The sequence below is a fragment of the Melanotaenia boesemani genome, chromosome 15, assembly GCF_017639745.1.
Source record: "Melanotaenia boesemani isolate fMelBoe1 chromosome 15, fMelBoe1.pri, whole genome shotgun sequence".
Lineage (NCBI taxonomy): Eukaryota > Metazoa > Chordata > Actinopteri > Atheriniformes > Melanotaeniidae > Melanotaenia > Melanotaenia boesemani.
In genome coordinates, this window is record NC_055696.1 from 15297934 (window position 1) to 15324108 (window position 26175).

General features: G+C 37.9%; 1 protein-coding gene across 5 annotated transcripts in view; it reads left to right on the forward strand.

Annotated features, from left to right (window-relative positions):
- The first annotated feature begins 1197 nt into the window (after positions 1-1197).
- The window catches only part of LOC121654442 (glucocorticoid receptor-like), a 61328-nt gene continuing 36350 nt past the window's right edge, over positions 1198-26175 (forward strand). For 2 of the 5 annotated variants that reach the window (XM_042008582.1, XM_042008586.1), the window contains exons 1-2: positions 1198-1656; positions 3215-4422. In XM_042008582.1, coding sequence (XP_041864516.1) covers positions 3224-4422 — 1199 coding nt within the window. In that variant the 5' untranslated portion in view covers positions 1198-1656; positions 3215-3223. The other 3 variants (XM_042008583.1, XM_042008584.1, XM_042008585.1) reach the window with 3 other exon arrangements.

The window sequence follows — 26175 nt, forward strand, 5'->3', positions numbered from 1 at the left end:
TCAATAAGACAGATTGTCTCAAAGATGGGGCCCTCGGGCAGAAACCATATCTATCAGCTGCTTATCTATGTAGGGAGTTCCCATGTATAAGATTAGCTATGGAGCTGAAGCTTCAAGTTTCCAGAGTGGTGCTCTCTGGTAGCCTGCCCTTTGACCCCTCACTCTGCTCTCACAAAAAAGCAAAGTGAGCTCACTAATTCTAACTTCAGCAGAAAGGCCTGAGGAGGGACTGATCTCCCAGATAAAAAAGAAAAGAAAGAAAAAAAAAGTGCTCAAGTGACCTCTGTTTGGAGATCATCTTTGGAGTTTACATAATGGGGGTGTGGTTTAACTTATCTACTGACTGCTAAGTCTGGCTTTCTCTTTTCTTTAGTTACTCCATGTCTGCTTCTTGGCTCTCAATTGCAATGCGATTTTGAGCAGTTGCGAGTATTTATTACAGTCTATTAAAAATTACACTGGATTAATGCAAATATAGATTTATTAAAAGCAGTCATAATGAGCTAGTTTCATGTCTCACATTGTGTGTATTAAGAAAAATTCTCAACCTATTTAGTATGGATCTTGCAGCTGAAAAACTATTTGCTGTGATTTTAGGCAAACCCATCTCTGACTGGTGTTTTCATCTTTTTTTTTATTCGGGACACATTACTAAGATTAAAACAGGCGTTACTAATTCAAACTAAATGATCTCACTTTGATCTCCCAAGTCTTTGTTGATCATTTGAGTCTAAATAGTCCCTTTAAAGAGACGCTTCTAGTTTGGTTGTAAAACTGAACCTGGGTTAAGACTGAATGTCTCCGCAATCCTATGCTTGGAGGTTAGAGGTGACTCACTTTGACAGATTCCCCAGCAGAGAGTTTCAGTGGGTAAAGGGGCGTTCACCGCCAAGTGTCAAACTAAGAGCTGCGTCAAGCTGCTCTTGATAGACGATGGAAAGAAGGAAAACTCAAAATAAAATATACATATGTAGAGTGGAATAAGAAAACCTGAAATTTGTAAAGAAAAATTGTGTTTGAAGTTAAAATCGGTTACAAAACAGATAATAAAAGTAAAGTTTTTCATCAGATGACTAATCTTTCAAGACAAATTATAACTGGTTCAAAATTAACGTACGTTTATTTTGTAAAGTAAAAGCGGAAGTGGAGCAGATGCTTCATTTAGCTTCACGCCAATTCGTTAACCGCTCACCCTGTGTGAGTTTGCAGTTGAGTGCGCCAGAGCACCGCGGTTGCATTATATAACTTTAACGTACTCACGGGTTTAACGGCGCAAAAAACGGGCGCCGCAAATTTCACGATTCATTACGGACTAATTCCAAAGAATTAGCAAGTGACCGATCGATCACTTTTTCTTTTTCTTTTTTCCTCCCCTCCTGCCAACGCGCATTAAAAGTTGTCGACGGATCCGCGAAACAGCGCACACGGTGGAAGTCGCGAGCGCCAGCAGCGACATTGTTGATCTTTTTTAGTTAAAAAATATTGCGGAGAATGTTTTCCGACCGCAAAGGGAGAGACGCGACGACAGTTTCAGCTGTTTCACCACGCAACACCAGCGCAAGAAGCGGGGCTCATTTCAGACCTTGACTGAGTGGACGTTGCATTATTTCTCACATTTTGTCCCCCAACTTGGAATAATAGGAGATGACCTAACCGGTGGAGTGTTTTTTTGTTTGTTTGTTTGTTTTGTTTTGTTTTATTTTTTATTATTATTATATTTTTTTTTGTATCACTACAGGTACGAACTTATTTCATGTAGCTACTTATTTTACAGTTAGGCTGCTGCAAGCATACTGAGGAGGGTGGAAGAAAGAACGAGAAAAAAAGAGAAAAAAACAAACAAACTGGTGGGTGCGTTGAGTAGGCCGACGACGAGCGTCCCTGGTGCGTGAGAAGCGCGCTGACAGCCTTGCACTGTGTGGCACAGTGAAAAAATATCCCCAGCAGCGCTCATAAACCTCGTCTCAGTTGGTTATTAGTAAACAGGAGACAAACTTCATGGCTGTTTTTTCGGCTTCTCATGCTGTTGGCGTGTGAACCTGTGCAGTTTCTCATCCTTGCCAACAGGTTGCACTAATTCTGTAATACTCATGCTGTTTCGTGGAAAGTAACAGTGCGAAAAAAAAAAAAAACTTAAAAAATGTTCAACAGTAAGCTTTCCTTGTTCTTAAAAATGGATAATCGCAACTCAATTTTAAGAAATTGTGATTTCAACCTGTAGAGCTATCAGTAAGGTTTTTTGAACGGGGAAAAGTGGAGCAGCCTATGGCACAAGTCTCTCTTCTTTCAGGGAGTCCGAACCACTGAAATGCATTTAAAGATTTAGGAAATAAGGCTACGTGCTATAAATCGCTGTGTATTTACAGTAGCACCACATGCAAGCTGCAGTGGTCTGTACACAGACCTGATCGTTAACCAGAACAAGCCAATAACGTAGGAAATGTGTTATTATAGGGTTTGTTTTAGTTTACAGCGTACCAAATGTTTAGAATTCGTTAAAATCAGGCCTCTTTGGGCACATTTGTAATAATTTGTAGTGGTAAATCTTTATCTCGTTTGTTTAGATGTGAGAGCTTCTATTGGATTGTTAATCTGCTTTTTCAAGCAGATTGCAGTAGACAGGGGTCACTGCCTGCAGCAAATGCCCAGAGGCCTCAGAGTAGGTTTATCTCTTTTGACAGATGCATGTTGTTGCATACATGCTTACTGTATGTGGGGACTGTCAGCAGTACTGTTATGCTTGGGCATGTCTTGCAAGTTTTGACTCTTCAACAGGGAAGAGGGTACAGTTTAAAGAACATAACTGTATTAAGTGCATTAGTCATATCTGTTATGTAATGGCTGTGGTCCCATCTTGTACTTTTACTGTAGTTTGAACCTTTTCCATGTTGTTTCAGTGTAGGTGTAACGAGAAAAAATGTTTGCTGCTCTAACTGCTGTAATTTCTTAAAAAACAAAGATAAATTGATAAAACAAGAGTTTCAGCACAGGCACAGCAGCAAATTGTTCTTTCAAACTGTGCTGTGACACATTTTAATGCAGATGTTGACACCTGTTGATTTCAATGATCAGTATTTCCATAAGCTTCTATTTTTCTTAGGTTATACAGTAGCCAGGATAATATCTTCCATCTTTTATTCAGAATGACCTGCGCTTTTATGCTCGCTTTGATTTTGAGAATATTCACTATCTTTGTCCTTGCTGTCATTTTCAGGATGAAGAAATGGATCAGAGTGGACTAAAGCTCAATGGTAATCCAGATGACAGCCCGACATTTGGCGAGAAAGGACCTGAAGTAGGCAGAGTTATAGGTGGCACACCTGGTTTACTACTCCAGACTGCAATGCATCTGCCTGGTTCCGGATCTCTGCCCCAGAGTACGGTGTCCCCGAATGGACGGGGTGGAATCAAAGACCAGTGTGATGCAGGCCTCTTTGAATCCTCTCAGCGTCATGTCCCATGTGAGGTGTCCAATATTAAGAAGGATACATTGATCAGAATGCAGAAACAAGAACAGGATAGTGATGTATTCAGCATGGGGGACAGCTTGAGTATTGTTAATCTTGACCAGATGTCCACCTCCATCATTAACACCTCAGACACCTCCATCCTGGCCAATCTCCCATTGCCTGACCTTTTCCCCCAGCACATTAAGCAGGAGGGGATATTTTCTCTGGGAAAGGACTTGGGAGGTTGCAGTGGACAAACAGGCACCGGTCCATGTGATTTGGATGAAAGCAGCAGTCGTATAATTGATGATTCAGAGATTTGGCAAGACCTGGACCTTACAAGTTCTCTACCTGAAATCAGTGTTTTTGAGTTGAATTCGGAGGTGGCACATTTGGATAACATTCTACAAGAGAGCAGCAGTAGCGGTGGCATTCCTGTCACCGGCTTGCTGAAGGAAACAAAGTCTTTCATTGGCAATGGAGGGAACTGTACCAGTGTTAATGGCTCAGAGCATCAGCTTCATCCAATACACCAGCAGCAGCCCCCTCACCCTTTAGCTCAGCACCAGCAACATCAGCTTCAGCCTCAGCAAACTTCATCAATTCTCTCCAGCGTCGTCATCAAGGAAGAGAAGGATCCTGACTTCATCCACATCCGTACTCCTGGTGTTGTCAAGCAGGAGAAGCAGGACAATGCTAGTTACTGCCAGTCGCAGTGTCACCAGAGCAGCATGAGCTCCATGTCCTCTCCTATGGGTGTTGGTGCAGGACCTGGCTACCCGTACAGACCCAATCCACCTTCTACAGTGGGCATGCAAGACCAGAAGCCCTTTGGCATGTTCTCAAACCTGCCACCATTGGGGGAAAGCTGGATGGGAGGTGGGAATTTTGGAGAGTTACCTGGTATACAGAGCGGCAATGATGGACTCTCTTCTACCTCGGCTTTGGCAAATTTTCCCGCCAGCTTCTCCAGGTAGGCCTCCTGAGGAATTACTCCACCCCTTTCTGTTTGCTTTTGTCTTTATGTGAGACTTGGTGTTTGCTCTCATTCTCATCATGGTTGACTTAGGATTTATGTGCTTGATGGTATTTGCTGTATTTTAACCTGAACCAGAACCTGATGAGGAATACAGTTCTACCTTAGTGCTTCCTGTGGCTTATATTCACTACTTTTTAGCATGTGAGTCAATAGACTCAGAAGTTTAAATAAGCTGAAAAAAGTTTTTTTTTTTTTTTTTTTTTTTTTTTGAAGGGGTTAGGTTAAGGGTGTTTCGCACGGCTGTGTCTGAAACCACAAGAAAATTTGTGCAGCTCAGTTCAGAGCTGCATAGGGCTGAGTTTCCTGCAAAGAAGTCTGCAAAAGGTGCTCAGGTGGTGGTGTATGTTTGTAATTTTCTTTTGTGAAAGAAGTTTTCACGCCACAACAGCTGAGGGCATCTGGTGCTTATCAGCTCCACATGGCAGACACAGTTGGACACACATTCTTCCAATTTATCCTACTTTGTATCACATTTTGTCATGGATTAACTGTAGGAATTATTCCTTATTTGACTGTATGGGATTTAGTTTGAGGATATATAAATATATATATATAAATATATATAAAGAAAGGTGTTGAAGCAGTTGAAGAGTTGGCAGATTAGTGAGTAGCTGGAGGGAAAATAATGTCACTGAAGTGAAGTAATAAGTTGTACTAAGGAAACTTTTATGTTTATCACTTTCAAATTTGTGGAAACCATAGCAGATGGGACTATTGTCTGTTTGGTTACTTATATATACATATTTTTCTAAAACTGCAGTGAAATTGTTCTGCAACTCATTAGTATTATTAGGTCCAAACCTCATCCTTGTGCTAGCTATCCATAATTGTGCTGTTCAAACAGTGCTTTTTGGAAAGACTTCACAGTTGCGTGAATGTGTCATCCAACAAGAAGTGATTCATTAGAAAAACTCGTTATGTGCAGCTGTGAGGATGCAGACTGGTTATGTTAAATGCGGAGGAAACAAGGCCTGTGAGAAAGCTGTGTACGTGCAGCTCAGTGAGCAGTGTCTGGTGGAAACGCCTCGCTTCAGCCTGGAAGTCCCATCTGATAACAGAACAAGCTCTGAGGTGGTGCGCTGAAAGGCAGAGATTTATTTTAGCATTTTTATGAGCCCCTGCATGGACATGGGTTGAAAGGGCAGATCACAAGATGGTGTTTGATTAATGCGGGGTAATAATGTGAGTCAGCACTGAGGTGTTTGGCTCAGCCTGGTTTGTAAACAAGTGATGGATGAACATGGGGTTTCAGCTACTACTGGCCGCTGGCTGTCAGACTGATATGCTCCTCCCAGGTTGTTTTGCTGTTAATCACTACTCTGTCATGGTCAATATGTACAAACCTTGATTTCCTTGTGGCTTTTATAAAGCCTTGACTATACCAGGCTTTAGTACTAAACACAGCCACAGTGCCGTTGTCTGACTTCCTGGTATGTTGATCTTTATTGCACCAACATGGTAAATGATTTCATGCTGCGTTCCTCTGATGCATGTCACTGATGCTGTGCAAGGCTGAACCCTTAAAGCACAAGCTACACATGAACAAATGATGAAAAATGCATTTGAGATCTATTTAAGAGAAGGCCTATTTTCCACTTCTTCTAGTCAGGTATCAAACATGCACTAATACATCGCTGCTTGTTTCTAGTCAGAATGTCTTTGCCATATTAATATTGCTCTTTTTGATGTGCAGTGCCAATAAATTTAGGATAAATTAAGTTCAAGACACTTGTTGCATAACTAATACATAAATAGCATTTCATGTTTGTTCACCATGACATGAGAGAGACTCATAAAATGCTTTAACAATGCTTTCATTAAATATATTTAATGGTTTTTAACCTCTAACTCCATTTTATTTATTCAGTACCACATCTTAAACTTTAACTAAACACTTTTCTGTTTTTGGTTTTTATCCTTTGATTTTTATGGTGAGATTTTAGCCCCTCTTTATAAAACCATGTCGTGACAGCAAGAAATGTAAAATCTGATGTAGATGCTTCTCCGTTGGTGTCGTCATCATTGCATATGATGCATGAACAGGACTGGAGACTGTGTGTATGTGTGTTTGTGTACTGACTGGCCACGTGTGCAGATCTGCAGGGCTGTGCAGCTGCTCCTTTCGCCTTAGATGCTCAGTCACTTTTCTCCTAACCTGCTCACCCTTTATGAGCCCCTCAGAGCGCTCTGTTTTTCACAAAGGTATGCAAAAGCTATATGCACAAAGATACCGCAAACACAGACTGGAGTAGATGCTAATGTTGTGGTGGTCCAGATACTACTCTTTTTTTCTTTGTTTTTAAATGCTTTTAGTAAATGTGAACAGAGAGGTCTATCTGTTTAAGATTATGCAGACTGTTTTAAATAAGGAATCCAGTGTCATATTTTTTTAATTATAAGATTAAGATCATGGAAGACAGGACAGAGTAGCACAGTTATCACATTCCTTGTAGCCCAAGCTTTTAAATGTGCTTGATATAGGTTATTTTTTTAGCATGTTAAATTTTCAAGTAGTAGACGATTACATTAGAAAAAGAAAATTGAACAAATAAAAACTGTTTTTTAAAATTTGATTCTTAAAAACTCAATGGACAGTCATTTACCTAAGCCAACACAGAGAGGACATCTTTGGCATGTAGTTGTAAAATTAACATTTAAGATGAGAAATGTAAAGGACAGATAACAGATTTTACAATTTAGGGAGAAAAAGACTAGACGAGAATATTGTTTTTACTATAATTAAAAGCTTGTGGCAGCGAGCAGAACCATAAATAAAGGATGTATTGATTGATTGATTTTACCACTGATGGGTTTTTCCATTGTAGAATTGCTCTTTAGCTGCAATCAGAAATCTTTTCAGTTTTAGTTGTGGGTGGTTTGATGCATCTTAGCTGCATATTTTTACATGTTGCCTCTTGTGGGAAAATGGTAGGGAGATGTAATCTTGTCTTTGGGGCTGTGACCGTTCTTTTTTTTTTTTTTGTAAATTGATGAAGTTGTGGATCCAAATTTACCAATAGTTAAAAAAACAAACAAACAAAAAAAAAGGTAAATTGTGTTTATTACCTAAACAATCAGTTCTGATCACACGATTTTCTAGAAAATCCAAGGCAAATGTGATAATTCCCAGGCCTGTGTTTTTGTTTTTGTTTTTTCTTTTTGTTATGATGTGTTGAGTAGCATGTCATTATTTTAAATTAGAATTCCAGCACAGTCATAAAACTGTCAAATAAAACAGTTGAAAACTGCATAGTTATATAACAGCGGTAGCACCCAACCAGTCTGAAAAGGTGTCATTTACATGTTTTTGTTTTCTAATGCTATACTATAATTGACTAGTTATATATGAATGAACATATTGTCTATCATGAATTTCATTGTATCGTTTTACTGAATCAATATTTAAGATAATTTAGCTTTTTTGTTTTGCATGCCATGCACTACTTAACTGTCATATAACCATGTACAGCAGGCAAAAAGGAGATTAATCAAACTGAAGCATAAACTGGGTCAGCTTTATGTATGTTGACTCAGTTTCCTGGATTTGTAATCTTGAAGATTATACCAACCTCAATCCGTTGTTTGAGTTCCTGTTGCTTAATGTGCTCACTGATATCCCTCGCTGTATGCTGGGTCAGCTTGCACATTGCATTTCACTACATTGCCCTGGAGCTGTATGCAAAGCCAGAATGTAAGTACAACGGTCTCTAAATGGATCATTGTAACAACACTGAAGCATGAATTGACATTTTATATTGAAGCCCTCACTTAAAAAAAGGTTTATCAAAGCAGCCAGGACTCGCAGTAGATGCTTAACATCAGCTATTCATTAATAAGATGTGGTTTTATTTACACTTTTTTGTAGCTTTGTCTTGGATATTGCTCATCTTTGGGGCCTAGTCTCTGGTTGGGATCACAGGAGTGCAGAGTACCAAAGCAGGTTAAGGCCTTTAAGCATCCAAGCTGTTTCTGTTTTAAGGCTGTTGTGGTGGCTTTTGGCTTGTTTACAGTGGTGTTAGGACTTGTGGACAAATGAAAGCCCGTCTAATAGGCCACATGATGGATTTAACATTTTTTAGAAGATTCATTCTGCATTGGAACTTTTTGTTCAATGCAGAATGTGAACAGAAACGCTTAATAACAAGGAAAATGCTTTGCATCATTGCATACACTGGCCAAGTTACAAAAACTATTTTCACAAAGGATTTAGGAAAAATGTAAAGTTGTGGTTTGTAGTGTGCTAGTTTTGTCTGGTCACTGATATCGATTTGCTGCCGCACAGCCATGCCTTTGTAAAAGGTATTTTTTAAATACTACGAATTAACCCTTTGTTGTTCTCACTTATTAAATAAATTGACAGTACAAGAGAGAAGCTTCACTCTTAACGGCGTTAAGCTTTCAGTCAGAGCTCATGTCCTTTATTAGACGATAGATTGGGTATAGCACAGTGTCATTAGAGGTCAAAGTTCACATTATCTTCTTGTATCTTGAGCAACACGTTTGTAAAAAGTGTGGCTTACCAATCCTCTCAAAACTATGAGATCCATGTTGTAATCTTTCTGCCCCATCTTTAAATATGTGATTGCTGTTGTGGTTGTGATGTAAAGAACCATGCCTGCATCCAGTCCCCCCACCCTTTTCATACTTTTGATGACTTAGTTGCCAGCCAGCATATGGTGGGTGATCTGGCAACCACTGGATCAAGGCGATAATGGTGGCAGGTGCTTGTGACCTTTTCGGCAGTGTTTTCTGTGGCCACATTCATGTGAAAAATTTAACGTGTAAACTGTAATCGGATATGTCTGGAGTGAGCATAAATATAGCCCCGACTGATCTTACTGACTGTACTTCATAAACAGAGGATTGAAATTGTTGTGTTTGGCAACAACTCAATCAGGAAACAGGAAGTGTAGAGTCTTAAAGCTGTAGTGGCTTAGTCCACTGCCCCTTCTGTGCATTCTGCATTGAAGTAAGTAGTACCTAAAGGAAAGCAGAACAAGGCACAACACATTTATGGTCAGTGTGTTGTGTGGCTTTCTTCTGCAGCAATGTTTATTACTGAAGCTATGTAACAATGAATCAGAGCTTGTCTTTTTAGGAAATGTACTGCTTTGAGCAAATGGAAACAAAGTGATTTTGATTATGGTGACAGTGTGCAGAGCTGGCGAATGTGTTTCCAGCCTTGTTTGCATCCATACATGTTTGTCATGTTTCTCCATCCAATTATTCACCCATTTCCTTTCATTTGTCTGTTGACTGGACATGACTAAGTTTAATTAACTGTCTGCAGAATTACAGTGTGATGTGATCTAATCTGTTTTTCAGACTTGGAGACTATAACAGATGGATCCTGGTGCATCTGTTGGGATCAGATTACTTTCAGGGTCACAGCATCAACACTTTTCTCTCTTACTTGTTAGACCATATTGCATTGCAAGCGTTATGTTTATCTCTTTTTAATAAAGGTTGACGTCGTCTTCTATACAGATGTAATCTTTTGCACTCATGTCAGCTTCCATAATATATATATATATATATATATATATATATATATATATATATATTTTTTTTTTTTTTTTTTTTTTTTTCAGAACACTAAAATAGAATTTACAGGATGCCCTCTAAAAATTTCTGTACCTTATATGTTCTCATGATTAAATTTGAATTGAGACACATGACATAAGTTTTCTCTGCACTTTCTGAGGTGCATCCAGTTCAGAAACCGGCCGGAGAACATTCAGGAATTCCATCTTTATGGTGTTGTTGTCTGCAACAAACAAGACTGCACCAACATGACAGCAGGTTTTTATAGTTGCCGTGTATCATCCCAAGACCCATAAATTCTCCACCGTGTTTCAACTTGTTTTTTGATCGTGAGTCATGTTGGGGGAATTTTCTTTGTTTTGTTTTTTTCCAGTGATAGCCTGCCACTGTACATCCCCTCCAGTACTCCAGTGCGGTGACTTTCATCCATGTTTGCTAAAATGTGCGACATTTTTATGCTTTTTGTTTTGTGCAGTGCTGTCTGTCTGAATGGGGGTCATTGTAGCTTCTACAGTCTTCTTTAATTCATTTCTCCTGACTCAGCAAGTGGATTTAATCTGTAGGAGGAATACAGGTGTCTTCTTCATGCACATTACTTGACTTCAATCTTTCTAATTGAACTGAAGGAAAACCAGTCTGGGTGTGTCAGGGTTTGACAGCTGAGGTTCAGGGATCATCAGCAGGTCATCTGTTTGTTTTCCAGAAAAGAAGCAGAAGTAGGTCAAATTTGAAAAAGCAATTGCCAACTTGTAACTTCTAGTTCAGTGAAGGCAGGACTAGGGCTCGGCGAGATGAGCCAAATTTCATATCTCAATATTTTTTAACCTAAATCACAATATATCTTGCTATATTTTTTGGGGGTCAAATAACCAAAGAGAGTTTTAATTTACAGCCTTCAGTGCTAAATACACTTTTATTAAGGATCAGCAGCACATGTGCATTAAATGAGTTGACTGAAATTAAAGTAGATGAAAATTAAATTAAATGCTCTAAAATACTTTTCAGTGACCATAACAAAAATATAGCTGTGCGAAATGCAAAAAGAAAAGAAACTTTTAACTCAAAACAAGCTATCTCGATATAAACGAAATTCCCTCATTCTATGTCGCGTATTAAAAAGTCTCGATATTTGAAAATCTCAATATATTGCCCAGCCCTAGGCAGGACTAATAAGGAGTAGGAATGTCATTATATGGCTGATAGCCTAGAAAAACCTTTAGTGGAGGTTTTAGAGCATTTTCTAGTGGTGTTTCAGGATTTCTGAAAATTAGTATCTGTCTTAACAAATACTACTGAAATCGAAGCTGGATCCATATAAATATATATATGTATATATATATATGTGTGTGTGTGTGTGTGCATGTGCAAATAGGAATGTCAGCATTACAGATTTTCTAGGTATGATTATTGTCTAAGTCACAATTTTATGATTTTCACGATTATTATGCGTTAATTAAGTTTTAATTATGGCTGTCAAAGTGTGGAATTAATTAATTAATTAATCTGTGGAATTAATGTATTATTTTTCTATTTTTAAGCACTACTGACATAAACAAAAAGTTATTACTCTTGCCAGACTGAAAATCAGGATTTGGCTTTATCTTAGCGAGAGAAGCCGGTTTTGGGCATGTAGGGTGCTTTGTTACAGTGGTGAACTGAAGCCACCAAAAAACAAATATAAAATAACTTTGTTTTCGTTCCATGGGCAAGTTGCTCAGATCTCATGTTCTGGTTTAGACATTATCTTTTATGGAAAGTGACAATATTGAGGAATCTTTACGATTAATTAATCCTGGCATTCAATTGTGAAATTAAGTAATCGTGACATCCTTAGTGCAAAAAGGACATTTGTCCCTAAGGAATCAGACACACACTGCACTCTGTTTGTTGTGGTTGTGAAGGCAAAAGCAGAGGGCAGTGCAGGGTTTACTTTTGTTGCAAAAAAGTAGAATATGTTTTGTTGTCACAGAACAATTAACTTGATTAACTTATTTTTGTTTTATTTTAGTTAACAATGTGTTGACATGCACATCCATTTTGCATACAGGAAAAAAAACCACTGTCACTATGTGCTGGGAGCTTTGTGGTTGGCAGACTTTATTTTAGATTGTTACCAGACAACACAGAGGACCTTGTGCCCTAGGCAAGTGAATGATTTACCTGAGCAAGGTTACTGTACATGTGGAGGCAAACATTCGCCCCCTGACGCTGTTATTTAGACTCACACTTGCTGTAATCTTATGATCGGCTGGTTGGAGGGAAAATGTGATAAATACCTAATTTTGCGCTGCTTAAAGAGCCATTACTGAGTTTCAGTAACTGTGCCTAGTGAACCATGTCTTCTTTTATTTCTCAAACATGTATTGTATGTGATCCCTCAAAACTTAAATACACAGACTAAACTTTTAGCTGGATATTTTTCTGCTTTTCAGCCTCTCCCATACAGTGTTGCTGCAGTGTCAAACAGTCATCTTTGCTAAATGGTGTGGTTAATGTAAATGTTAAAGGATCTTCTCTTATGTAGCGCCATTTTAGCTTCATTTGTCTTTGTTTTTGTATTTAGTCAGCTCATCATACGAAACCTTTTCTGCTTGTCTGAAAGGGTGGAGTTTTACTGTTCTGGCATGTGTTGTATCGACACTGGTTGATGCAGAACAGGCGTAAACTTTGTAAATCGGACTAAGTAGCTGCTGCATGGACAGCTGTTGGTCACTGAGTTTTATCTCTGACAGGTGTCTGTGCCGGATGCACGTGGTTAGATGCAGGGATGACTCGTGTATTTGTAGGTTTTTTGACAGTTTTTTAATTTTTCTCTGATAATGTTTCTCATTCTTCTTAACACCGGAGTCTTAATTAGCTTTTTCAGCTGAGTGATGTAACAAAAGAAACGCCAGTTCACATGAAAACAACTGTAGAGCTTTTCTTTAGGGTAGTTTGATGTAATAATTTCAAAAAGGCTTTCTTTTCCCTCTGAGACTTCTTTTAGTACCTCCATTGATTGAATTGACGGAATTGATTCTGGCTCATCTTGTTACTTAGATTAATTTTTGCCAGTGACTATTGACTGACCTCTCAATCATCATTCTGTCACGCTTTAAAATAGAAGCTCCTCTGTGTCAGGAGCTGGTCTATTTTCAGTGCATGCAATGCTAAGGACAAGGCCATTCTACTATTTTTAAAGATGTGCTAGCTTGGGATGTTAAAAGACCATTGTGAGCTATAGTGGAAAACTAGATGGTTAAAGAAGCCCATGCATTTTTTTTTTTTGCATTTGTTTGCAGTTATTTAAATTTAAAAATCTGCATCTGATTTTGGGGTTAGAGTTGTTCCTATTGCTGCTAACAGTGTAAATTATGGCAAAACCTAATCATCTCTGATGCATTGTAGGATTCACACAATGCTGTTGTCCACAGCCGATGGCTGACATCTTAATGATGAGTCATTATTGTGACTCCCAACCCTCTTCCAAAAACATGCCCATTCCAGCCCCACATACACCTTCTAGAAAGCAACTCTGATGATCCAGCAATTATAAAACAACTAAGAGGCTGGACAGTAGAAGCTTAACAGCATGTGAGTACTCCATATCAGTCACGAGTTCAGACTTTATACCAAACAGAAGTTGTAAAATTTACTCAAGATGGAAAGGCTCGGCCTTTGTACAATAATACAGATGCAATGTGTCAGTGATGGTGGAGAAAAGAAAACAGCTGCTCCACCATTGTAGCTAAGTGCAGAGAAGTTAATGGTAATCTGATCATGCTTTGTACTGTAAACACTATTTAACCAACCTTTGTTTAGCCAACTGCATGTGTTCAATACCTGAAGTATTGCTGTTGAATAATAGCTTTGACACATAGAAAGTAATATGCTGTGTATGCAAACATGCCACAAGGTAGAAATATATTACTTTGCTACGGTTAAACCTTTAAATGTGCTCGTGTTGCCAGCAATGGAAAGTGTTGCTTTCCCCCCTTCCCTATTCAGGAAACCCACGACATCCCATAAATTCAGCAATATAAATGGAAAGCTCTACTTCTTAGCTTTCATAATCCATTTGAATTATATGGGTAGTGTGAACGTTCGAGGAATTACTGTGATTTGAATTGTGCATATTGCTTTTTGTTGTGGAAAACTAATCAGACTTAAAGGGGTAAAGGGTTTTTTATGTAGTTATTTCGTCTGTTACAGTAATCCCACGCAAACTTCATCACATATAAATATGTTGTATATTTCACAGTATTAATGTTGCAATCAGCTTTTATGATTTTTCAGGGAAACATCTTGTGTTGAATGGATTGCAGTAGCATTTGGTCAAAACATACATGTACAATTAGCCCATCTGGGGTTATTTAAGTAAACACTGTCATTGTGAGCATGTTTGTCTTCTTTGTGGGTTGTCAGACAAAATAAAGTTTTTTTTAAAGTAAAGTTTTTATTTCTGGTCCTGTCGCCATTAGTCTTGGTATGTATTCAATGCAAAAACCTTAAAAATGTTTACTGATCTGAATCCAAAGATGCAATATCATTAGTGTCTCAGCCACATCTTCTAGTCTTATCCTTTTTGTGTGCCTCTTCAAAAGCAAAGAATGATTCGCAAAAGTTGGTGAGTTATATCTCGCACTTCCTTTTCCTTTCAACTGTTTCTTGTTTCTTTGATGCCTCAAATACCTTCCTGTCTAAAGGTCTGCTTTGCCGCAAGTATCTTTCTACGTCACTGCCTTCACTGTGTTCATTCCCTGCATTCTCTCCATCTGTGTCTGCTCGACCCAGATGTCGTACAACACTATAAATCCTGTGTGCCTTGCTGTTGAAAAAAAAATTACCCATTTCCTTGATTAACTCTTCATGGTATGGATTACTTCTAACCTGGTGGTCACTATATATCAAAATAACCTTGGAAACAAGATTTTGATCCTGTGAAGGCAGCAGGGGCCATTTCATGCACTGTTCATACCTGAGTGTAAACATGCAGAGCAGGTTTACTTAACTGGCAATAAATCAGTTTCTTGACATTTACTGCAACAGTACAGTATGGGTCATTTGCACTCTCTGCCCTCTCTTTATGGCTGTTCATTTTATATGATAAAGAGAAGACAGCTAGCCTCTGGAAGAGGAACCTGGACCACAGTGAACAAAGTAGGGCACAACTAATAGACTCGTCAGATAGTGACTTAAGTGGGCTGCAAATGTAGCTTAATGCTTATTGGGTTGTATGTGTATATGTATATATATATATATATATATATATATATATATATATATATATATAAACTATATCGTGTAAAGTTCAATAAACTTTATCTTCCTGCTAACTATTTCTCCACCTGTGAACTGATGAACAAGCTTTGATTACAAAGTACAGGATTCTGTGTGAATGGGTTGAATGAAAGTAAATATATCCTGAGCTGCTTTGAAGTGGTGCTGGGCCACTGTAGCAGGAGGAGCCATGCATCACTGCGGTCATCACTCACCTCTGCAGATCAGTCATCAGCTCTAAATACAGAAGAGTGACTTCGTTTTCTCAGACACAATGATTCAAGCTATTCCATTGCAGCACAGCAGCAAAAGCAGTTCTGCTCTCAAATCTGTATTTCGCTCTTTGTTGCGAATAAAAGAGCTGGGTTGGACTGCATCCCAGCTCTGCTTGGGATATCCAGTAATTAGGCTGGTAATGGATATCTAAATAGTGCATAGCTACTTAAGGAACGTAGTCGCTATAAGAGGGAGTTTACCATTCCAGCAAATTGATGGGTATGCACAGCTTGTTGCCCGTTTTTGTTATGCTCACCTACTTTCATGTAGTTTACTTCCTCAATTCCTGCAGTCAAGTGAAATCAAGTGCAGTCTTAAACAGTGTAGATGTTTTTAGCACTTGTAGCCAACATGCCAACACACACTGTAACTGTGCAATGCATCAACGTGATTATGATTCTGAACAAGTGGTGCATTTGCTTGCGGTCGACGCCTGTCTGACAGTTTGAACGGTTTCCTCATCGCTCCTGATATCATCTTGCTGTTATTAATTTCCTTCTGGACAGCTGTAACTGAAAGCAAGAGCTGGGATAAAAAGATATATAGATAAAGATAGAAAGGTATGCATGTACTTTATTTATGTTGTGGCATAAACACACATACAGTAAGCTCCCTAAAAGGCAAGAAATAAAAAATAAAGAGAGAGACAATATCTTGATTAGCCTGTTAATTGGTTGGATCTGTTAGCTACGAATTTGGTCACAGACAGTTTACAGCGCATCCATATCTGGTTTTTCATGTTTGCTCAGACTCAGAAGCCAGCCTGTTGTTTTATGTAACAACTCACTGCCGTGTTTATACATAGTAAAGCAGTTCTGGAGGTCTGCCTTACAGTTTTTCAATATCTCCAAAATATAATGTGGATATTTTGGGGCAGAATCACAATCCATCTTTTTTAATATTCTGTTTTGCTTCATGGATGCATTGTAGTTTCAGAAATAAAATCATCTGTAAAAGGGACAGTTAAAAGTCAGCTCGTCCTTGATATGAGGTCTGATTGGTCGTATCTGCTGCATACATCACAGTTAATCACACAGGGTTTTAATATTAAAGAGGACATCATTATATCATTATATCGCTACAATTAAGTACAGTTAAAGGGTCATTGATTACTTTTTTAAACATCCATTAGTTAAAAAAATGACTTAGTGACTTGGTCCATATGAGTTTGTGAGTAGGGTTTTTTTTTAGACCTGTATTTATAAAGGAAAAATCCCTTTTATGAACAGATAATTAACCAAAGTTGATGAATGTGATGGAAGTTTACTAAGTCATGCATGACAAATGGACTCTGAGAAAATGAAATGAAATACACTGACAGTTAATGATGGTGTTTTTTGTTAAATCTACCCATGTACTTGTTGAACGTAGTGTAGTTAAATTGAACTACTCCTGTTATTCACACTGCAGTAGGTTTATGTGGGAGTTACTGCAGCTGGTTATGTGAGGGAAACTTTTTCCTGCCAGACCATCTGTAGTCAGTCTGTCCCTTGTTACTAAGAAAAATGTTGGTTTTAATTATTTTTACAGAAAAACATCCCATCTGCTTTAGTAACTTTAATTATCTAGATTTTTGTTGTTAAACATTGGAGAATTTACAATAAAAATGCATAAAGAAATTCAATAAAAACAATCTAATTAATCAGGGACTTTTTAATAAATCAATCTCGAATAATCACATTTTTAATTGTATAACAACATTTGCCCCACAAATCAACATTTTTCAAGTTAAATGGATTTTAGTGGACAACTGAATCAAATAATAGACACATACATTAATATTGTAAACTCAAGCTCTAGTAATGTCTGCAAAACTTGTGTCCTGACAAACGTTCCGCTTGTTTTGTGAATGCAAATGCGTTAATTTATTTTAACACGCTCATTTTTTTGTAATTAATTGTAATTAACGTGTTAAAGTCCCACTCCCCTGTATCAGTGTTACTTCATGACCATTAATGGACACTAATCAATAATTTATGACAATCACATTGCACAAATTTGCCTGGCAAGTTGATCATATGATTAATTTAAGAAATCACAGCTTGATCATTGTCAGCATTATTATTCTTATATTGTGCTAAAAGAAGATGAATATTCATGCAGCGATATAGTGGGAACCAAAGTGCAGACAGAAGTTTCCCCTCTGGCAGTAACCCTGTTTGCAGAGTCTCTATTAAAACATTGGTAAGCTCTTAAGACATGTAACAAGAATGCCTGGTTTAAATGAATAATCTCAGGGCTTAGAGCAGCATGTCACCAAATCCACTACAACCTCTTTCAACTTCTTTCAATTTGTCTGGTTGAAAACATGTCAGAGAATCTCTGGAAAATCAGCAAACCGTAAATATCTTAATTATTTGTTGATTTTGCCTCCTGTTTATTTCTGGCAATGCAAACATGTCTTCCTTGTTCCACCTCTGTCTGTTAGCTTGGGCGAGGCTGAGGTGGAGGAGGAGCTCCACTGTAGATGGGCCCCAATCCAGCTGGGCCAAAGTCTGTCTCTGACTGCAGCTTTCTCTCCCTTTTCTCATGCTTTCCTTATCTCTTCAACATACGTGAACTCTCTCTTTCTGCTTCTGCTCATATCACTTTACAGTTAAGTGTTTACTTTCTTTGCTTTACCATAACCCTTTTATCACGTTTTATCTTTGTGTTCTCAGTAAATGAAGGTTTGTGTGCTGTGCTTTTATGCTACTTGAGAAACTACTTTAACTTTGCTATTGTTCTAAAGCTGCAGGGCCGGGCTTCTTGGCCTGGAATTCCTGACAGGCTTCCTGTTTGCCACATATAGGTCCCCCGTATCTTCTCTTGGTTTTGCCAACAGAGAGGAAATGCTAAAACCTGAAACATAAAGAAGCACGAGAAAGCATTAGTATACCATAGAAGCAGGAGTGAGTGTGTAAGAAAGGAAAGAAACCACTAACTAGTGTCTAGATTATGAGTAGTTTGTCACCTTAAACAGAAAACTTACAGAACTTAAAGGACCTGCTGCTTATTTCTACATTGGATCAGATGTCTTGTTGAGTTAGCAACTTGCTAACTGACAGTAAATATACTGTATACACCTTTAATACTACCAAACGTCCTTAACTATTATTTAAAAAAAAAAAAAAAAAAAACGTATGTAACGCTTTTAATATGATGATTCAAATATGGAGTTTTGTGTAAATATATATATGTATATATTAAGAAGGATGTTGAAATCAGTCTTCCTCAGTTGTTTCAGTTTTATAAGTCTGTCTATTTCAGGTCTTGCATGGTAAATGTTTTTCCTACAGCTGCAGCGTGCTCACCCCTGCTTTTGCACATTAAGTGAGTTTATTTCTGACAATGATGGTCTGAGACTTCGTTCTAATGCTTGCCAATCCCTCTCTGCCACATTTTGCTCCTAAATGCGCGGTACATCAGCCTTTCAGCCATTAATTACAGCTGACATTCTCTCTGTTTTCCTTAATCTGCTCACTGCTGTCCTCCTTCCTCTTTTTTTCTCTGTATTTTTACTATCTCACCTCTGATTCATTGCTCTTTCCTGTTGGTCCCCCCCCCCCCAAGATACCCCCTTCCTGCAACAAATTGGATTTAGCCCTGGTACTGTGAATTTTAACCGATGCATCCAGGAGTCATTTTCTACACAATTTAAGCTTTGCTTTTTCAATATTTGCAGTCAACAGACATGTAACACATCTTTAGAAAGACACTAAATCGCAATAATCTCTCATTATTTCTCTTTAAGTCTGTCCCCGGAACATCATACAGACAGGGTGGCTGTAGTTCAGGAGGAAACGCAGTCATCTTCCAACCGGAAGGTTGGAGGATTGATTCCAGTCTTTCAATACATGTCGAAGTAGGGAAGACACTTAACCCCATGTTGCCTTCTGATGTGTCTATCGGGGTATAAGTGTGTGTGTGAATTGGTGAATGTGATATGTAGTGTAAAGCACTTTGAGTGGTCAAGCCGACTGGAAAAGTGCTATGTAAGTACAAGTCCATTTACCATTTTATCATAGATAAAAGCCTGAAATATTGTGTAAGTGGGGAAATCTTTGGAAATCTTTCTTGTAAACTGTGTGGCGTCTGCAGATAAAAATAAAATATATTAATTTATTTATCTGTCAATTTGTTTATTTAACAGGGAGAATGCAAAGAAACAAAAAAGACATAAAGAACAACTAATGTTTTGCATAAAAGGAATATAGCATTAAGCTAATCTGTAACTCTTGTCCCTGGTTGCTCTCTTTACAAAGCAATGGAAAATAATTGAATAATATCACAAAGCATAACACAGTATAGCATAGCACATTCACATAGCATTAGCATAACATGAACATAATGCTTATAGTATATAGTATAGTGATATGGAGCTGAACTACTAGTTGAAGTTTTTATACATAAAAAGAAAATGTGTTTTATCTTAGAGGAACCGTTCATATCTGAAAACACCTCAGGATAAACCAATGACAGACTATGTTAAGGGTCTTTCCCTTTTTTTGCAGCTACTTTATATTTTTTTGTTTGCTTGAGTTGGGATTTAAGCTACCTGATGCCATTTTAGCCTCCATACTGATAACACCGCCATCAGTTCTTATACTTGCTTGTTTATAGCTTATTTCCACTCCAAGTTGACACATTGCAAGCCATCTTTGGTTTCTTATGGTCTATGGAGTAGAAGAAATGCTTCCACATTTTATTGGATTAGGTTGTATCAGAGTTTGTGGAGCAGTTATTTGGAGGTAGCTGACTGAAACAAGTTTTTTACATTTTGAGAAAAAAGACAAATCTTCATACTTTCTGATGCAAAATGACAAGGACAGGACAACAGTCCCCATGCCAATTGCATTTTACACACACCCAGCTGAAGCACTGACATGGGTATTAAATAACTAGTGGTTAGCTCCCTTAAAGGAACACATGATAGTGCTAACAATTTTAAAGTGTCAACAAGTATAGTAAAAACAAACCAGAAACATTAATGCATATTTTGTCCACCTCAATCTATCTGTCATCTGTACCATCTTTGACAAAAGGATTGAATGGTGTCCAGGATAACAGAGTCACTTCCCTGAAATTTTACAGAACATCTTTAAAAGTGTCTTTGACATCAGAAGAGTTCTTTCGTGAGATCTAATGCCATTCTGTCCTAGAAACTAAACCATTAAACATCTTTACTTAATCCTGAGAAGCATTAGATGTTCCATAGTTGTTGACCTTCAGCATGTGGTTTGCATTAGTTGCTTGTCCTTATGATAGGTGTGTGGCTGCCTTGCTATCTACACCACGTCTGAAGCTTTAATGGTCCTTGGATACTTTGCAAAAGCATTCAAACCATGCCATCTTTAAACACACATTGCATCTGACGTCAGAAAAATCAGGTGCAGAATAAAATATATTTTATGTTTTCTTAAAGTTCCTGAAATGGATTGGATAGAAATATCCTAGAACTCGAAGGAGCTGGAGGTCTGACTTTAAAAGAGCTCTGCTCAGCTGTTGACATTTGTTGACTGAAATAAAAACACCACAGTAGTGGTCGACTCATGAGCAGGAACACTTGTGGAGAATGACGGAGATGAAAATGTCCATGTTCATGAGTTTGTGCAGGCGTGTACATGGAGGTGATAATGCACATCTTCTCAGTAGCTCACCTCTGATGCATTTGTTTGGGTAGACTGTGTTTTATTGTGGTTGCTCCATTAATGTTGACCTGTGGTGAAAAGTGCTAGTTTCCCTGCTAATGGCTTTGTTTACCACTGTTAAATCAATGCGGTAGATGCTACTGGGAAGGAAAGGGGAAATTTATGTACGCACTATCCATGTGTACATTTCTTTTTATGTATTTGTTTAAACTAAATGATTGAATTGATGAATGAAACATGAAAGTAATAATGTGTTATCTTGTACCAGCACCAGTCTGCACACCGCTGACAAGGGCGGAGGTAATTTCCCCTTACATGCTGCAATCTTCTTGTCTGTGCTATATTGGCAGTTGCCTGGATCACAATAAAAGGAGCAAATCGGTCAGAGTAACCTCTGCATGGCTCTTGCATCAAACTCTGTATCCCTGCCCATGCATTTTTTCTATTATTTATTTTACCTGAAATAAAGCTAACATCTGGAGGGCTCTTTCCTCCCTCAGCGAGGGCTCAAAGTTGGCAGTGAGGATCATAATCTCAGGCTTTCCCATAAGAAGCAGCAAGGGGTCTTGCTATCTGTGGTCTAATTTTTCTTATCTTCTGTTTCGCTCTGTCATAACTCATTCCTGTCTTTACAGTCTTTGAGTGACCTCGTAGATTAAAAACACTGCCTCTAAAAACAGTGTTGTGAAATCTGGGGGGGGGAATGTGCAATTGATTCTTTTTTTCTGTAATTTGATTTTATCTCTGAGTCACTTTCCATTTCATAACTCCACAAGTTTTTTTTTGTTTGTTTTTTTTTTCTTTTGCTCTACGTGGATCACACCACTCCTCTTGTTTTAATCTCATCTACTTCCAGCTGAGAGAGGAATGAATAAGAAGCTCCATGAAGAGATATTTAGTGCACTTACATGGGTTAATGATTGTCTCATTTCATCATATTGGTGTCTGTGCGACGGAGGGTGGGTTGTGTGTGTGTGTGTGTGTGAGAGACAGAGGGAGAAAGGGCAACTTTATGAACATCTAAAGTCAGTCTAACCAAATAACAGTGTTTGTCTTTGATGTCACTGAGTGAAATGTAACATGAGAGGCTTTGCAAGCCAAGCTACAAGGCAGCTAAGATCAAACTGCACATAAAAATGTCATTATTTAAGACAGTTGTCTTTCATTAGGGTGTTGGATGTGTGTGTAGGTTTGTGTTTAAACTCTCTAAATCCACAGTCTTTAAAACTGTATTTTGTTTTCACAGTTTAATTCAGGCAAAAAAAAAAAAGCTCACATTTCCTCTCTTGATCTTTATTAAAGCCACTTTGACATCCAAATAATAATTATATATATTATATATATCAGTTTTCTAATTACTGATACATATTTAACTAATGTTGGGCAAAGTACAGCAGAAAGTAGTTTCTGCTTTTTGCGTGGAATGATAGTGAAATCAAACTGAATTAATTTGCACGCTTTTCGATCAGGATATGTTATATAGATTAAAACATGAGAAATCACAGCTGTCTATGTGTGTGTTTAAGGGCTGAATGCAGCAAACTATTTTTGTTTCACCAATCATGTTGCGTTTGCTCAGCCACTGTGACCTGATGGAAACTGTTCAGGACTGTGATTAGGATCAATGTGTCCTTTCTTTGTAACATTAAAAGAAAATCATGTTTTTGAGTCAGTGGTGAGACATGCTTATTTTTTGATCATATTCATTTAGATTTACAAAAGTAACTTCATGTGCATGTGGCCAAACCATGGTGCTGTGTTGGGTGTCAGATAAGGCTGGGTGATAAAATGGTATCAAAATAAGATTGCAGTTGAACTTGTGTTGAACTCCTCCGTTAGCATGAGACATTTTCAGTCAATTCATGTTTCTTTCACCTGGTACAATCAATCCAGTCCACTAGTTGGTGGCAATGCATCTTTAAGGTGGTTATTAACTACCAAGAAAACCCAAAAGGTAAAGAAAAAAAGCAAAAAAGAAAACTGGCCAATGTACTGAGGAAAGAAACTTTGCAGAAATGTAGGAGAGAAATAATGCAGTTTAGGAGAGGAAGCAGATTTAGACTGAAAATTATCTCACATTATCTTTTCAAACTGTCATAGTCGTTAAAAAAAAAAGGGCCCCATTACATCTGTGATAATTGAGCTTTTTGGTTTAAAAAAAATGATGAAAATTGCATAAAAATGGCAAAACAATTTAAGCAAATCTAACTATTGTGAATTAATTTCAGAAAAAGGCAAATTAGGATTTCTGAATCTTTTAAAACGGTGGCGTTAAATACCATGGCGTGTTACAGATAATTTGGACTATTTGTATGGACAAAGATCTTTTATCCTCAAATACATTGATAATGAAGCAAAATGTGCTCTAAAATGTAGGTAATCTGCTACATGCTTGGACAGACATACATGTTCATTTTAAAGGAAAGTTCAAACTTTTGCCTACTGGGTAATAGCACAGCAGTTTGTATTTACACTTTAACGACCTCAATGTCCTCAAAAAAATACCATAAATATGTTTCCTTGCATTTTTTATTTCACCTGTCCAGGGTGCTTATTGTCTCCTGCATAATAGCCTGTGGCGTTGGCCCTGCCACCACCACCATGAAATGATGGAGGAACTGGATGAATGGAAGTAATGGCCTACCGTGTGCTCACTTTTAGCATTACATGCCCAAACTTAGTAGAAGAGATGCAGGCCTCCTCTTGATGTAATACGCTAAAGTTAATAAAATAAAATAAAAAATTGTTTTTAGAAACAGTTGAGCAGGAAGCTAACAATCCAACCATTTACTGTTACTTGTAATGCTAATAAGAATTCCTGTACAATTATATTATTAAGACCTTATGGATGTTTTTCCCTAGTGATCATCTTCTTTTATACTTTGAGCGGTTTCCCTTAAACAAACCTTACCTTTTGTGGACTCTTGACTGGGAACTAGTTTGGCAGGGTTGTTACCTTTCACAGTAGTACTGTGTAAAGGTAAGTGCTGTGGCCCGCCATGTATGGTGGCTAAGAATAAACACAACTAAAAAGCAGGCTGTATTTCTTGAAGAAATCCCAGATTCGTGTACAGCACTAGTTCTTGATGCTGCTTGTGTGCAGCAGTCCGTTCGCCCACACTCGTATCGCTGGTCTTCTGACACTGCATGATTTCCTCTCTGTATGTCAGCAGATTTCAGTTTGCATCTTTATCGCCATTAATCTTTTGCAGACAGAGATGGTGGGCGTATGTAAATGTGACCCTCCATTAGTCAGCCAAAACCTCTGCTGCAGCTGGAAACATTATCTCTGAACTCTTGCCTGCTTGCTGTGCTAGCCTGCCTTGCACCTTTCCCCCCCCCCCCACCATCTCTCAGCCTGTTTGCTGAACCACACTATGGTGTTTATTAAGAGTGACTATAAAGATAATCATCAAAAGGCTGTAGGCCGTCACACACTGAAACTGTGAACATGTTGTAAATAATATCAGGAAACCAGCTCAGCATAAAAACTGATCTTAAATCTTTGGTTGAAGCTGGTTTTAGTTCTATCCATCGTGGCAGAAATGTAATGCCATCTCAGCTAATGATGCTGTAATTTCTCCGTGGGCATGTTCTCAGTTTCGAGATTGAAACATGTTCTCACAGTTACAGGCCCAACTTTGAGGTGGTACTGAACACACAGGTCAGATTAGCATTGTTTACTTTATTTACGTATGCTGGTTTGACGTTCAACGCTTGGTCAGCTGCAACTCATTTTTGCTTCATATTTTTCTTTTGCTTTAGTCCAAACATATAGTTTAAAACGCTCAACTGCAATTTTCCCACCACAACGCGCCACCACTTTTTACTCGTTTTCTCTATGTAGACTATATGGGAGATATCCATGTATTTTCCTCATAATTTAGGTTCATTTTTCTTTTCAGCAACATTTTTACTTAGACAACACGTGTTTTGACTTTTAGTTTCAACATGACCATCTTTTCCTCTTTTAGAGGGAGACTGTGGAAATAAATGCTAACTCCTACCTACAGTAGGATGTTTACAACATTATGATTTACATGTTTACGGCCTTGATAAATATTTATGTTGGTGTGGTTAGATTCTGACTATCTAATCGCTGTTAATTGCTGCTTGTCAATTCTGCTTCTTCACAGCAACATAAAGAAAAATGACACAACAGACTGTAGCTGCCCTTTTTAAATATTATGATATTGATAGATCTTTAATGTAGCTAGCATGATGTTGATGTGAATAATATTGGCAATAATGACATTTAAGGTAATAAGTTATGAGTTGGTGAGAGGTTGTTTTCTGTTATATAGAAGCAAACGGAGTGAGAGAAGGAAAACTGGGTGAAAAGGGGAGAGGGGACTTGCTTTTTTTTTGGTAATTTGTGGGGGGCTGAAGCATTAACGTCCTAAATGAAAGGTAATTACATAAGAGGACCAGGGCCCTGGCCATCTATCTGATTTAAGACACACAATGTGCCAGCAGCAAATCGAATCTGCAGGGAGCGGTTGAAGGATCTCTGCACCACACATGCATACAAACACACAAAAACACACACATCCTTGGGTTGAGATACGATGAGCAACACAACGGCTTTATTCCTTTATTTTATTATCCTTTATTTATCAGATTGTTCAAAGGTGGGCTGTATTTTTATGTAAAGTAGCTACTTCTAGAGATGACTAGAAGATGCCCAATAAATAAATAAATAGCTGTTATCAGTGGCAGATTTAGAAAATGATAATTTTATTTCAAATGAAGTTTTATATTTCCCTTAAATAACCTTTTTTTCCATTAGCAGGTATCAGTTAAACATGTTATGAAATTGCTGTTATGTTTCCTGTTATATTTTTTTATAAATTTTTTTTATAATAAAAGATATTTAGTTGACATAATAAAAGGGTTTTTGGTGTCTGGAACCAAAAGAAAAGCTAGCATGATTATTTCTAAAATAAATTAATTTGGATTAAAAATATTAGTGTAATTG